This window comes from Arachis duranensis, chromosome 6 (genome assembly GCF_000817695.3).
Source record: "Arachis duranensis cultivar V14167 chromosome 6, aradu.V14167.gnm2.J7QH, whole genome shotgun sequence".
Classification (NCBI taxonomy): Eukaryota; Viridiplantae; Streptophyta; class Magnoliopsida; order Fabales; family Fabaceae; genus Arachis; species Arachis duranensis.
The window spans coordinates 84,297,377-84,313,512 of NC_029777.3; the positions used below are offsets into that span (position 1 = coordinate 84,297,377).

At 34.5% G+C, this 16,136-nt stretch overlaps 2 protein-coding genes across 4 annotated transcripts in view; one reads left to right on the plus strand and one right to left on the minus strand.

Moving 5' to 3' along the window:
- The window catches only part of LOC107494364 (probable polyribonucleotide nucleotidyltransferase 1, chloroplastic), a 95,321-nt gene extending 82,943 nt beyond the window's left edge, over positions 1-12,378 (plus strand). Inside the window, exon 22 of the mRNA XM_052263263.1 lies at positions 12,230-12,378. Coding sequence (XP_052119223.1) covers positions 12,230-12,268 — 39 coding nt within the window. The 3' untranslated portion in view covers positions 12,269-12,378. The remainder of the gene's footprint in view (positions 1-12,229) is intronic.
- Positions 841-15,712, minus strand: LOC107494363 (valine--tRNA ligase, chloroplastic/mitochondrial 2). 3 transcript variants are annotated; one of them, XR_008010634.1, is made up of 27 exons: positions 15,364-15,712; positions 15,146-15,272; positions 14,464-14,547; positions 14,023-14,117; positions 12,653-12,744; positions 11,722-11,775; positions 11,017-11,069; positions 10,872-10,933; positions 10,090-10,165; positions 8,763-8,846; positions 7,496-7,644; positions 7,291-7,408; positions 7,054-7,170; positions 6,477-6,697; positions 6,157-6,246; positions 5,638-5,749; positions 4,717-4,827; positions 4,503-4,640; positions 3,915-3,965; positions 3,733-3,845; positions 3,421-3,568; positions 3,028-3,132; positions 2,813-2,914; positions 2,631-2,703; positions 2,312-2,478; positions 1,776-1,999; positions 841-926 (listed from the first exon to the last, which is right to left on the minus strand). XR_008010634.1 is itself a non-coding variant. In XM_016115416.3 (26 exons), exons 1-26 carry the CDS (start codon positions 15,639-15,641, stop codon positions 1,871-1,873), a joined length of 2,949 nt encoding a protein of 982 aa, XP_015970902.1. In that variant the 5' UTR covers positions 15,642-15,712; the 3' UTR covers positions 1,493-1,870. The 3 variants fall into 3 exon arrangements, 2 of the variants coding, with proteins under 2 accessions (XP_015970902.1, XP_020980619.1); XM_016115416.3 differs by lacking the exon at positions 841-926 and having other exon boundaries at positions 1,493-1,999; XM_021124960.2 differs by lacking the exons at positions 841-926; positions 14,023-14,117; positions 14,464-14,547; positions 15,146-15,272; positions 15,364-15,712 and having other exon boundaries at positions 1,493-1,999; positions 12,661-12,744.
- Positions 15,713-16,136: the final 424 nt, after the last annotated feature.

The window sequence follows — 16,136 nt, forward strand, 5'->3', positions numbered from 1 at the left end:
TGTTATCACTAAATTTATTGTGTAGTATTAAACTAATATATAAAAGATTTAAAAATTTAATTATTTTTGTATTATTTATAACAATTTGATATGTCTTTTGAATCTAAAACACATTTAAATGTATTTTGTAGTTGAGTGAGTCAGTTTTAAACTTGTGGTCCTTTGAATATTTTTGTATTATTCACAAAAGTTTTGTGTTATTCATAAAAAAATCATGTGTCATTTACAACTAAATGATATGTTTTTATTCTCGTTAAGAAAATGATGATGATGATGATGATGATGATAATAAAAGAGGACGAGGAAGAGAATGAGGAGAAGGTTGTGATAGTAGTGGTGACAATGTCAACGATATCGAAAGAAAAATGAGGGACAAAAAAAGAAAGAGAAGAAAAGGAGCAAGAGTATAAATAAGAAGAAGAAAAAAGAAAAAATGCATGCACAATAAGTGAGGCATAGATATAAAATACATAACAACTTAGGTTGAACTTAATTAGGTATTTCACTTGGTTGTGTAATTTTTTCTTTAAAATAAATATTACACGCATGTTACTTTTGTATTTTATACTATTAAATTTTTCTTTTGCTATAAACAATTCTTTTTCTTTTTGAGATAGTTATTAGACCTTAAATTATCAAGAATAAACTACTATTTGTACTCACAAAAGTTCTAAACACGGACAAATGTTTTCACAAAACAATAAAATTAAAATTGTACCCATAAAAGATCAATTTTATACGACAAAATTATCGAAATCCTAAAAACCTATTCAAAAATCTCAAACTACCCGCTCTCCACCCCTACTATCATCGTCCTCTCTCTTTCCCCAAATCAACCCCCACCCAATCCCCACCGCAACCAAAGGGCTCTCTCTCCTTCCAAATCGACCCCCACTGCAAAGAGAAGCTTCCAGGTAACTTCATTGCTGACAGGAAAAAGAGAAAAAAAAGGTGGTTATTTCATATTTGAAAGACTTCCATTACCAAACACACCACGTGCATTCTAGATTGCACACAAGAAACGCAGAAAGACAAAAATCAAAACATGGAGTACTATGACGCTAAGTTTCTCTACCGCTATGGCGGCGGTGAGATCAAACGCTGCCCTAACGGCAATAAGATCTCCTATGTCGGTGGCCACAACAAGATCCTCTATGGTGGGGGTTGACTTGGAGAGAGCGCGCGAATGATGGTAGCAGTGGTGGAGAGGAGGGTAGTTTAAGATTTTTGGATAGGCTTTTATGGTTTGGATGATTTTGTCGCACATAACCGATGTTTCATTGGTACAACTTTAATTTCATTATTTTGTGAGTACATTTTGTCAGCATTTAGAACTTTAGTGGATACAAATGGTAGTTTATTCAATTGTCAATATATTGTCTATGGAATTATTTTTCTAAACCAAACATGAATTCATTTCAGTCCGGCTCGTAGGTTTACATCTGGTTTACACTAAAGTGTATTAAAAAAACGGCATAAATGCCTAGCACAATTAGAAGTAATATTTAAATTTCCCAGGAAAATGATGGAAAAAAATTATTGCAACAGTGTAGTCAAAAAATAATGTTTGCAACACTAACTGTACATTTATAATAGCAGCTCTCGGTGTACGCTGTTGCGCTGGTTCCTTGTTCAACCCTTGAGGTAACTTAATTCCTTAGTTTTTACTTTTTAATGTTCACAGGAACCACCAAAGTTTTGAAAAATGTGTTCACTCTATTGATGAAAATTAGAGGAACTGATAAATATCCAGCTAATATGTAAGGAGGACTTACAACAACAGATGCCAATCGAGTAACCATTACTGCAGATGAAGTTGAAGATGATTGACATTGAGTTGAACTCATAGCACACTGATGACTGATCAAGCCTAATTTGAAACTAGAATGTTTGACTTCAAGAAGGCAAGACGGTTCTTGGTTAAATTGATCTTCTCTTCAGCTTCGGCTGCTTTTTCTTGCACTCCGCGGACCACATCTTCCGGGGCCTTCTCTACAAACTGAAGAACGGGACAGAAAACAGTAGTTGGCACCAATACTTCATTGCATTTATTCTAGAGGAATTTTATACTTAATATTATACCATAATACAATTAGACACTTTGCAATAGTAGAAAATTCCAGCATACTAACAATATAATTTGATGAAAGCTAGCAAGTTAACAATAACAAGATCTGATAAGAATAATATAGGAACAAAATAGCAGAGCAGAAATCTTTGGCAACTAAGTTGAATTGCACAATTGAACCGTGTAACAAGACAACATCTGCACACTTCAGAAATTCTGGAGGTTGTAAAGAACATTTCATACCTTTGGGGAACTAAGTTTAGCTTTGAATCCATCATATTCCTTTTGCATCTTGGAAAGGCGCTTTGTAAGACGTTCAACTTCAGCAGAAATATCCACCATATCAGCTAGAGGGAGATATGCCTCTAGTCCTTCACCAGCCACAAGGTGAACCGATTGATCTGCATCTCCTGAATAACAATCCACCAAAGAAACCAACAAATTTGAATCAGCAACCAGTTATTAATTGAAACAAGAAAAACAGTTGATTGGATAAAGTGAAGGAAAGATGCAATGTCAGCCTTCATTCAAGTAGCATGAAATCAAGCAGAAACCCTCATGCCTGGAGGAGAATTCGTAAAATGAAGATTTTGTAAATCAAGCCTAGAGAGAAGAGCTAAAACTTCTTTTTCTTCCTGCAAGAAGCAAAAGATACCAGTTAGTGCTACTAAGAAGAAAAAGAAAATGACAGGTATAAGGTCTGGTTATTGAGAAATGAGAAAATGAAAATTAAACCACACTTACAGCTACATATTGGATAACTTCATTGCTTGCAACCACAGATGCTGATATCCGCTTTGCAGGCTCAACTGAATATTCTGCCCGAGCATTCCGGATAGCTCTAACCTTGAAATATTAAAACAAAGTTTGCATATAATAAAGATTAACATAAATCAAACTACTAATCGGAAATTGATTCCTTAAATACAAGAGAATATACAAAATACAAATATACACACCAAAGCTTGCAAAATCTCAAACTTTTTTATAGAGCTGGTGTTCCTTGGGAGTTGGGTCTGTGGCCAAGGTGATACAATAAGGGCAAGTTTCCGGTTGGGGAGTGCCTGTTAATTGTAAAAAATAAAACTTCAGAAAACAATCGTCTTATGATCACTGCTATTGAAAGAATATTGACATAGACTGCCACTAATAAATTTGACGTATGATAAAGGATTAATTTGAATGTAAATATAAATATGCAATATCAATTTGAAAAAACTGAAGGTAACCATGTATGACTTACCAGATAACTTTCTTAGCAACAAAAAACTAATTTTTATTAAACTGAAGAGCACTATATATATATATATTACAAGTGAAGAATTCATGCTTGTTAGGTATATATCAGTTACCTGCCATAGCTCCTCAGTTACAAATGGCATAAAAGGATGCAAAAGTTTGAGTATGTTCTCGAATGTGTACAGAAGAACAGCTTGAGCTACTGCAGCAACTGATTTGCCTCCAGAGTGATAAAGGCGTGCTTTGCTAGCCTCAATGTACCTTAAGATAGCAAGAAGGTTAAAGAATTTGCAGACTATTAATCATAAAGAAAAGAGGAGAAGCCAAAGATCACAGATTTGGGATGTTATAAACAAGTATTAAGATCTTTTGGATTTCAAAGTCATAATATACATAGCATTATGAACCTATAAAGGGTAACATACCAATCTGCAAAGTCACCCCAAAAGAAATCATATGTTTCTCGTGCCACTTCTCCAAAATAAAATTTGTCATAGCTTGCGGTGGCAGAATCAATAAGCAAGTGAAGTTTTGACACCTGGAATTAAATAAAATTATCATGCAGCTCTGCAAAATTTGAAAAAAATTTATAGATAAAGTGCCTTACCACCCAACACTCTGATAAAGGGAGATTAAGTACAGAATCTTCACAATCAAACTGAAAATAAATAAATGAGTCAGTCTTAACTAAGAATAGTTACAACCAATGCTCTCATTTAAATTTGCTAAACATCAATTGAAACAGTTGGAATCAAAGTACCAGTATAAAAAGTAAACCAAAATTCCGTGTCAAAAGAGAAAATGCCAACAATATTCATACCTAATAATATGTCAATGCTAAGAAGTTATAAAATTCAAACTGTAGTTTATTTCTTGCTTCATTTGTTCAAGGGTAATATTCAGGTCAAAGTTTCAAAAGGATATTCATCCATCCATATGCAAGCAACTGAGTGGAAAAAAGTGAATCACTACTTTTGAAGTGCAAAAGCTGTCAGCAGATTAGAACATACTAGGAGTCTAGAACTCACCAACTTCTTAATATTCATGAAAATCAGAGCAACACTTTCCAGTATATATAGTATTATCCCGGAACTTATATACACGCCAACATCTCGATACAAACACATATATCCTCCAAAATACACATATACAGACACAAACATGTATAGCATGGAAGCTAAGAAAATTTCCTCACCTTGTTAGACAATAAGCTTTCCCAAGCAGGTACATCATTTTGATCAGGCAAATTCTGCAATATGAACTTGCCAGCATTCCACAATTTGTTGGTGAACGCCTTATTCGAGGTCAACCGCTCAGTGGATAAATTAAGATCCTGAAAGAAACAGATGTCCCATCACCATTTTTGATAAGCAAAGAAACATCCTCATGAGTCTGATCAGAAAACAAACCTGGCCAGCTGTTCCTAAAGATAGTGTGAATCGTAAAGCATCTGTCCCAAACTCTCTGATTGTGTCAAGGGGATCAATCACATTTCCTAATGTCTTGGACATTTTTCTCCCCTGAAATTAGTTCAAAGTTAAAAATTAATCTAGATATATAGCAGATCTTACAAGCAAGACCAAGTTGATAAGTAAAAATTTATAATGGTAAACAAGTTGAAATTTTAAATGCCAACAATGTATAAAAGTTTGCACCGTCTGAGAGTTAGTTTGTTGGGCTGCATTAATTTGTTGGGCTGCATTTAGATTATGCCTCTGAGGCAACAATACAAAGACGAAGAGACAGAGAGAAAGAGACGAATGTTTTATTCTGTGTCTCCAAAACCAAACAAGATTGTGAATCCCGTCTCTATATTTCTGTCTCAACGATAAAATCCAAACATAGCCTTGAAGAACATGCAACATGTACAAATGTTTAACCAAAATAGATGCTTCTATAATAACTAGATCCTAGTTACAATAACTTGGAAAAAGAAAGGAAGCGATCACATAACGTGGCTGTGTAAAATATTGGGAAAGTGTAAATCCACATAACATGACGAGGACTTTCTAATGATGAATGACAACGATATCATAGTCCCTAAATCTTCAACCAAATTATGTGTATAGAAAAGTAACAGAGGCATATCAAAGTTAAGTGTTCAGAAATCTGTATATCTTTAATAAAAATTGACACAGCATTTGTTAGGTTGTCAAGAGAGCTCATTGTAATAATGCATTCTGGATCTTACATAAATACTAACTTTCCTACATAAAGTAGCAATAAGTTATGAAGATCGCCATTGCCACTGAGAAAGTTTTGGGAAAATGGCAATTTTCCAGACACTATGGTAACTTCAAAATACAACCAAATGGTGAAGGTAAAGTCACCTGTGAATCCCTAATGAGTCCATGCAAATAAACATAAGAAAATGGAACAGTTCCAGTGAATTCGATCCCCATCATCACCATTCTTGCTACCCAGAAGAACAATATATCGTGCCTGTAAATAATTAAGTGCAACATCACTTTTAAGTTCTTAAGTAAATATGATACGAAAGACTCAAGGAAAAGTATTCATGCAGATCAATACAGAATAGATCATGTAGCAAATATGGAAAGGGATTTTGTCCACTGATGTTTTCGTCTTGGGTTAATTATCCTTTAATGCAATGAAGGATCTCTTTCCTCTCAATTCCTTAATCATATTTTCCTCAGTCCTTGCGAATTCCTCGTTTCACATTAAATAAATAATATAAGAGAACTACCAAAAGTAGTGAATAACGATACTTCCTTTCTCAAGATGAAATTGTGTGTATATATATCACCAACTCCTGACTAGTCCTTTATTGTTAAAAAATACCTAGAAACCTATCTATTATTGGCACTTAACTAGTACTAAGCACTTACCCTGTTTCAAGCATTGTAGTTGGATAGAACTTCTTGAAATCCTCTGCTGATAAATCTGGCCAACCAAGAGTGCTAAATGGCCATAGTGCACTGATCAAATATAAAACAACATACATAAATATAATTAGCCCATAAATATGACTTACAGAAGACAGAAACATAACATCATGTATAGATCAGGATTCAAAACTTAAAAATGAACCAGACCATAGACATTGTTTATAACATCAGTTTAAGGTTCCATGTCATCTCAGAACAGATTAGTCATGCTTCAGGAAGGAAATCACAACATGCCCGTCATGGTTGCATATAAAACATACCTTGAAAACCAAGTGTCAAGAACATCAGGATCCTGATATATTTCTACATCCTTTCCATATTTCTTGTGAGCTTTCTCAAGTGCTTCATCAGCATTCCTAGCAACTATATATTCCTCTTCATTGTTTTTCCCAACAATATACCAAACAGGTATCCGGTGTCCCCACCATAGTTGTCTGCTTATACACCAATCCTTAATGTTGGAAAGCCAGTGATTGTAAATCTGTTACAAACGTAGAGAAATTTGTATCATCCAAGCAAGAACAGAACGAGGCAATAATAAAATGTGTTAAGACTGAAGATTAGCAAGGTCGGGCTCCGGTGACTAAGCAAGATATATGGGAAAAATGGAGGAGTTATTCTATAAATTCATCGAAGGGTACACAAGAATAACAGCATGGATAGTTTGACCAAGCCACCCAATAAGATATCCACTTCTGGCCTCAGAATTCAAGTATTTGAGGCAAAGAAAGCATTAAAAAAAGATCGACAACAGTTAAGCAATTACGCCATAATGTACCAATTGATTGTAGAAGTAAATCAACTACGTATATATCAATATAAGTAAACAAGACACACCTTCTCAAATCTTTCTGGAATTATCTTCAACTCTCCTTTCTCAACAGCTTGAAGAGCTTTCTCAGCAAGAGGCTCCATAGTTACAAACCACTGCTTACTGACAAGAGGCTCTATCACCTAATGAAAGAAGGGGAAAAACACCCAGTGGGAGGCAGCATATCCAATACAAGATTTAATCAGTCAATGAACATATTGCCAACTCATTATTAAAAACAAATTATGAAAACATTGTCTCACTTCTCCACCACGCTGAGATCTAGGAACTCGTAAAGTATGTGGTTCCTTTTTAACAGCTAATCCTGTCTCCTCAAGCTCTGCCCATAGTTTCTTTCGAGCCTCAAAACGATCAAGGCCACTAGTAATACAGGTTTTGCATACAAATATCAGAGCCATCACAAAGGACTAAATGTTCAACAGCTAATATGGATCTCTGGCAAAATACCTGTATAAGCCAGCAACATCATTTAGTGTTCCATCCTTGTTCATTACATTGAGTATTGGAAGTCCGAGCTTCCGAGCAAGAAAATAATCATTATGATCATGTCCTGGGCTGATCTTCAACACTCCAGTTCCAAACTCTTTATCAACATGCTGTGACACAAAGCCAACCAATATCATGGAATTCATATTAGATTTATCTGGGAAGCAATGTCTCTAACATTATGCATAAGGCTAAAAGAAACATGTGAAAAATTGTGTTAAGACTTTCTGAAAAAAAAAAAAAAATCGTCTTATGTTTACATAGCCCATCCCAAGCCCGGAAAAACGAGGAGGGTTGTTCGGTGTGCAACTGCCAACGCAGAACAATGTCGCATCCCAATACATGGCCATGACGCAATGACGTACTTGAAGCCATGTTGGATTGTGTTAGGCTTGCGACAGCCAACGTAAAACGAGGTCGCATCTTAAAGCATAGACACGAGAGAAAGGGCTCTGATAAGTAAGTAAGTACACAAGGAAAAGAAATAAAATTTAACAATGTACAAGAATCTGAATGATTCTTACAATAGGGAAGCAAAAAGACTTTAAAAAGTCACAAGCTGAAATTGATATTCATCAGACAATGAAGCAAAGCCAAACTGATGCACGAAAACAGCAGTTGACATGATTTAAGAGCCTAATTGGTTTATATTTTCATTTTCAGTGTTTTTTGTTTTCAAGATTTTGTGAAGGAAAAACTGATAATAGTGAAAACAACAGCAGTACCTAATTACAAATTGAACAGTAACTGTGAGCGAGCACTTAATTACAAATGTTTTTAAACTCTAAAGACTAAATTAAAAAAAAAATTCAACTATGAGGACCTATTCACAAATTAGATGAAACTATAGAAACATCCAAAGTAATTAAAAATTTTCTTAATATAATAAGAAAAAAATATTACTTTTTGAAACTTTCACTAAACAAGAAAGCAATAATACCAATGCTGGAGGACAATATATCCTCCTTTATCATAACAAGCAAGAGAAAAATATAAGAAAAAGAAATAAACCAACACAAATGAATAAATAAATAAAGTATTCAAACAACTTAGTATATACAATCAAGAAGACCCTGAAAAAAAAAGTCAACTTTATATTTTCTTTTCAAAGGACCAACTTTAACAATAAAGAAACAACTAGATTACAATAGTATGCATTTATCCAGCATTAGAGTAATATTTTAAAAAAAAGGAGAGAAGGGGGGCTAGACATAGTGGACTTTCATACCTTGTCAGCAAGAATAGGAACATGACGGCCAAATGTCTGAGGCACAATTGCCATCTGACCAATAAACTGAGCATAACGTTCATCCTGCAAATTTAATATATTAGGCATCCTTTCCCCATATGTTTTCTGAACGCTCTTCAACTTTAACATCTCCCATCCATATTAGCTTGTTTGCATGCAGTGAGGGTATTCAATTTTTTTCAGCCTTTTTCCAAATTCAATCTCTAGTTAATTGTAGTTTTAATAATATCAAAGCAGTCATGAGAACCTTAGACCTTAACCAAAATGCTGTTATAACTCTAGGACACTTGTATTGTATTTAAAGCTTTAAGCATGTAAATGTTTCCAGTTTACAGGATGAAGGTCCTCGGTTGTTTAGGCTTCGATATTATTTTTTTAACCTAATAGACTTTTAACACAGCTGATCTTCCACAGGTTGAGGAGATCAAACATTATCTCCTAACATACCTCTTTGTGCCTTTCTAGCTGCCAAAATTGTGTTCATTAAGATTTGGGAATTCATCAGATATCTGTAATATTTGGGACAAGTTCTTTTAACTTCAAATGTTGGCTGAACAATGGGTTTGTCTTCAAACAACGAGAATATTTTTTACTAGTTTCCAAGGAAGCCAAAACTCTAATATAAGGAAAAAGATGTTTTCCATGTCATATTTTGTTAGCATGAAATAGCATAACTTCATGATTAGCTTCATGCTGATTTTCAGATATCAGAGACTTTAGACTGACCAGTGAGCTCTAAAAATGTGTGTTCAGACAGGTGAGAGATTTACTTGTTTGTATTCAATAGCACTATCAAAAGGTGAAGATTTAATCACAATTTTTAAATTATAGGGATCCAATTGAAAAATGTTCATATAACATAGGGACTTCATTAGAAACAATTAAATTATAGAAACTTGATTGAAAGTTTTTGTCCAATATTTGGGATTGATTATGAACATTTAAACTAAAAGGGAAGCACGGTGCACAAACATCCCACACTATATAGGGTCTGGAGAAGGATCATACAAAGGAGTATAATATAGGCACTCTAACCTTAGACAAGCATCAGTGTCTTATTTCACAGCTTGAACCCATGATTTTGAGGTCACACAAAGACAACTTAAACCATTGTTCCATGAAAATGAGTGAAACTATAGGGACCTTCAGAGTAAATAAACCAGGAAAAAAGAAAATGCAGTGTCACAAAAGTGCTGATGCTAATGCCTTTCAATTACCAACCATTTACCATAACATACATCTCAGCTATTGCTGGTACAAATATTATTAGATGCACAAGCATGCAATGACAAAAAATCTATCCCACCTTTGGATTAACTGCCAAAGCTACATCACCAAATAAAGTTTCCGGTCGTGTTGTAGCTACTGTCAGAAAGTCACTCCTTCAAAATGAGTAATTATCAAATTATCAATGCAAATTGTAATGGAAATCTAGAAAGGTGAAAATATAAACAGCACATATAGCTCATTTCTAAATATGGTAATAATAGCATATTAAACAATAATCAAATTCAAATAGAAAGATCCTAAATCTGGTTCATCATTGACTGACATCAAATCAACTTTTAATATCATGCATCCCCAAGAAAGAAATAGATTTCAAACTATATATTTGCAATTCTGACCAAACTAACTACTTTCAGACACACGAAAGTCAAAAGCAAGTAAAAACCAAATAAAAAAATAACATCATCTTAAACAAGGGAATCCAGCCACTTTGCAAATCAGACAAGGAAAATTGAGAGTTGAGACTTCCCTAAATACTCATGAGAAGAAATGCAAAGAGATTATCGGGTTCCACTAGTTCAGAAAATGAATACAAGAATAAAGGCAAAGTCACATTCTGGATCACAGTTACCACATTAAGCAGGTTCAGCAAACATACTCAAGGATCAGGGAATTCTTCCAAACCAAATATTTGATATTTAATTGCAGAGAATGGGCCACACAAATTCAATGAAAATTGCAAACTTTAAATAAAGATTATTAAAACCTGAGCTAGACCAGAGTTATGTTTAAAACATGCTTCAGGGAGAAAAGCGGGGTTATGGATGAATAACAAAACACAATTTCCTAAAATGTTGATACCTTCCAGCAACGCGATATTTTATATAATATAGGTGTCCAGATTCTTCTGAATATTCTACTTCCTGGGGAAACAAGAAAAACTCAATCCTCACATTGAAGACAAAATCATGCATAAGTACAAGTGAGATGAAAGCTAGCTACTTGCCAGGTCTGAAACAGCAGTCTGTAGAGAAGGAGACCAATTCACCATATATGAACCTGAAATGGGGAGCATATGGGTATTCGTATCATACCCCATTAGTTAATGTATCAGGATAAGTGTTATATTAGGATAATATACATATGAGCAAATTTTGATTCTGAAGTAAAAGATGCTTCCAAAATCAAGGTTAACAATTTTATGAGAAAAGCTTAAAATCAAGCTCCTGTTCTAAGAAGTTACTCTTTTACTACAATCCTTAAAGACAGAAAGTTCAATAATAAGGAGCACTGTTCAAAAAGACTTGTCATATCCAAGCAAGCAGTACGTCATTCCTATAATATAAGACCCTCTATTTGGATAATTTTATGCTTATACAACACTCTGGATATTGGATAAACAGATTTCAATAATAAAAAGAAAATAACAGCAAAATGACAACTAGCCCCCTGCATGTGGTAGTATTTATTAGTGGGGAAGGACTAATAATTAATCCATAATATCAAATACATCAATAGTCCATAACAGATATTGTACATTCCTGATGGGATTAACCATTTTATTTGTTAAACTTTTTTCATAAAAAAAAATATCTTTAAGATTTAATAAGTCTTCCTTTAAACTGTTCCACAATTCCAGTTTGCTACTAGCATCATGGAAGAACTAGAACCCAATGTGATGTTACTACCATATTTTAACTTCATCTTATACCTTGATAAATCAAGCCTTTTTCATGAAGCCTAATAAATGCCTCAATTACAGCTTCTGCAAAAATTGTAAGGCAAGGTATCAGTACGTAGTGGAACATGAATAAACAACAGGCTAGAGGTGCAGGATAAACAACATCAAGACAATTTTAGATACATTATGTTGACATTTGGAAACTAGTACAGAGTAATAGAATGTTTGAAAGCGATAAAATGTGCCAGAAATCAAGAAAAACTTATGATTTGTCTGGTTTCTATTTTCATTTTCAATATTTGATTTCAAAATTTTGTGAAGAAAAAGGTGAAAGTAGTGAAAACAATATAATTCCATTTTCAATTTTCATTTTCTACTTCACAAAAGCTCAAAAACAGAAAACATTAAAAATGAAAACACGAAAAGAAAATAAGTGAATAAACTAGAAACCAAGCAGACCCTCAGTATCATCAACATCCTTGGGTTGATATCCACGAGAAATAAGATGTGAAACTCAAGACAGTTCCTGGATTTAAAGGGACTGTGCCACTCCCAAATGTCCACAATCCAATGCTAGCTATCACACACACTTCCCCCTAATTTAAAATACCCCTTTCCCAGCATTCCCCAATTCTCTTCCCCAACTAACTAGAAAACAGCTTGGCATTTAGTAATGGGGGAGTATGCCCCTCCTCAAAACCAACTCAATTTTTTTAATGTTTTCTCCAATTCTCTTAATCCCCCTATTCTTTTGCTGCCCAAGAACTTCTTCCCAATCATACCAAGTCTAGGACGAGTTTCTAACTTTCTATGGAAGAACATAATGTAATTAAGTTATCCAAAGAGAAAAACAAGCAACAATAATTGTTGCCTTCTTATTGTGATCACCATAATTTTTTCAACACAAGCTCATAGACTTTCTAGGTTAGCTAGAGTTCCAATTAGTAGAAAACTGCCTTACGACTTAGCTGTTCATCAAGGGTAAAGTGCTCTCTAGTCCAATCACAAGAAGCACCAAGTCTCTTTATCTGATTCGTGATGGTCCCACCATACCTGATATATAACAGAGTAATATGAACAATATGAAAAGAAGGAGGTAGAAAGTGTTTTTGAATAGAAGAAAAAATTTACTAAGATGCAGAGAGAATTAGGAAGGAGTTTGGAGGATAAGGAACCCTTCTAATCCAAAGAACAAATCATAAAGATGAAGGAGAAAGATCATGTAACAATATTTTAATTCTTCATCATCTCATTTAAAGAATCCACATCAAGACATGGGCTTTACACCAAATATATACTACTGCCTGTCTAAATTTTAGTAATCCTAGACAGCAATTCAATAATAGGTGACATCTTTTGAAAACTGTGAAATACTCACGTGGCATATACAAGTGCCTTGAATGTTAGCCTAGTTCAATGTAATTTTTATATCCAGGGGGAAAAACCATGTCGGATTAAAAGAAACCATGTTGTCATACTGTTGAAACAAGATAAACACAAAGGATGGTTGAAGGAAATCCTAGTGGAGAAGAATAGAGGATTGCCCTTTCCAAAAGACTTGTGGTTTTGCCATGGGGATCCATGGCTCTAAAGCTTCGAGCTCTGAGAGAGAGAGAGAGAGAGAGAGAGAGAGAGAGAGAATAACGAGTGAAATTATCTTTTTGTTATTCTAGCCTCATAATAAAGTATATATAGAATTGTATTTGGATAGCTTGCTCAGCAAGAAACATGGGCAAAGTGGTAAACCTATCCTCCAGTAGGTACGGCAGTTAATACAGGTCCAGAGGGATCTAGATTCTCTGCAGTAATCCTATGGAACCTATCATACACTCTATCATTGGATTAGAAGTTCTGCTTGAAACAATTATTTCAGAAAACACTACTAAAAGGAAACTTTCTAATCGCTTAAATACACACTCGGTGGATATCACCCATGTACCCACAACAGGGAATAAACTGCCTACAAGGCTAGAAAGTACTTCAACTCTAATAGTAAGCTCAAGTATGATCCATTTAGCTGAAACAAAATGCATAACTTTTTAAGAAACCATCTCAATCTTTAGATAATTATAGTGTAGAACTGTCTTTATGACCTCCCATCAGTGCTCAGCCCATGGTTTCTTCAAGGGAATTTTGCCAACAGTAACAGATACTCAGAGAACCTGGTATTGTTGATAAGGCTGCTTGTATTTTATATTTTTCATTGAGATGACATTGTATGCACAGACACACATTGCTATTATACAAAAACTGAAACATATGTTTCATTGGTTGTGCAATAACAAAATATAGATAGCAGAAAGATATGCAAAGATGCAAGATAAAACATACTTTTCTTTCCACTGCCAGACTCGTTTTGTGAATTCGTCTCTACTCATTTGAGCTCTGCTTATTCCTTCAGATGCTAGCATTCTTTCAACAACCAGCTGGTGGAAGAAGAAAATAAATTCAAAGTGGAAAAACAACAGCTTCAGTGAATCAATACTAAGAACATGTTCCACTTGTTTTTTTGGAATTCCTAAAGCATATTAATAAAAATCCTCCCAAGGTACACAACAAACTCACTATTACAGGTAGTTCCAATAATCAGACACTACACATTCCAGGAACCTATGTTTCTTGGAGCCATGAAAATACGTAATTTAATGGATGCTACAGACAACCTTGTTAGACCATTACATCCACTAAACAAAAAGAAATTAGTAACACATCCCACAGAGTACTACTAAAAACAAAAATAGCCTTGCATTATTTGAACGTTTGATGACAAACCTGAGTAGCGATACCAGCATGATCAGTCCCAGGAAGCCAAAGTGTTGGCCTTCCCTTCATTCGATGGTATCTTACCATAATATCCTGCAAGAAAAATCACAAGAAGAAATGTAAGTTGTTATTTTAGTAGTGCACGATTCAAACGAAAGCAAGAAGAACTTAGTACCACCTAACATAAAAAACGACAAAACCTATAAAAATAGCATCACTATGTGATCAAGCAAGCAGAGCTAAACATAAAAAAGAGGAACAAAAAATCTTTTTTCCTTCTTGTTTTCCCAGAAATGCTATCAACCACACATCATGTCCACATAAATTCCAAGCAAGCATATGTTGAAGACTTTTAAGAATGCAAGAAACTAAAACCAAAGCTGACAAAACTGTACCAGTTATTTGAATAAATTTCCAAAATTTGCAAATTGCACCAATCATTTTGCTAAATTTGCAAAACAAAATAGCACAAAATCAGGAAAAAATGGAAGCTTGGAACTATGGAAATAGAGGAAAGCATTATAAACCCAAACAAACAAAACTTGTAGATGCGTCACATGGGACATTTCCCATGGCGTCAATTGAAACTTAAGTACACAGTACATTATTACATGAAGTTATGCATCAACATTTATGAATTTAAACATAATAAATAGCAGGAAGAAAATATATTTTTAAAGAAAATAAGGACCTCAAGGGTGACAAACATGGCATGTCCCATGTGGAGGGAACCGGTAACATTAGGAGGCGGCATTGATACCACAAAAGGATCGCTTCCTCGGTCGAAATTTGGCCTAAAATACCCTTGAGACTCCCACCTATCATCCAATCCAGTAACTGTAATCAAATCATTGTTTCCATTTTGAAGACATTTCAATACTCAAAAAACAAGTAGTGATGAAGGTGTACCAACTGTATATACGTTCCTCCGAAGCAAAGTCGAAAGATTTTGCAATCTCAGGAGAAGAATTGTTGTAGGCTCCATTCTCCGATGCAGCAACTGAAGAGAGAAGGCGAGGTCTGAGAAAGTGAGGGGTGAAGTGGGAGTGGGAGTGAGAGAGAGGCAGGCGACGACGTCGTTTGTAGAAGAGGAGAGAGTTGAGGGCGTTGCGTTTGGAGAGGGGAGAGAAGAAGAGTGAGTAAGAGGAAGAAGCAGAAGAAGATAGAGCGAGTTGGAGGGTGCTCATGACTTAGCTTGAGAGAGGTGAGGTTTTAGTGGATGGCACTGGGCGGAAGGATGCGAGGGAAGGGAACTGAAACTTATTCATTGCTTACAAGTTACAAGGATTTTAATGTAGCTGTAAAACGGCAGGCTGCCGGGTTGGAGCTAACTCCGGTTCGAGCCAGCTTCGGAGTTAAAAAAAATGGATTTGGATCTTGAATTTCACCTTAAAGAATAAAGTATAATTTTTTATTATTTATTTTATAAGTAAGACAAAAAATAAATATAAAAAAAAAATTATTCAAAAATAGAAGATTATATTTTTTTCTCCAACACTATATTTATATGAGTGAAATTTGAAAGGAAAGAAAATATAAGAAGCAAAATCGACTCTAGTTCACAAAAAAAATTAAATGAAAAATCAAAAAAAAATATGTGGGTTAAATTAAATATATAAAATTATAATATTTTATAATATTTATAAAATATATAAACATATTTATATTTTATTTTATTATAA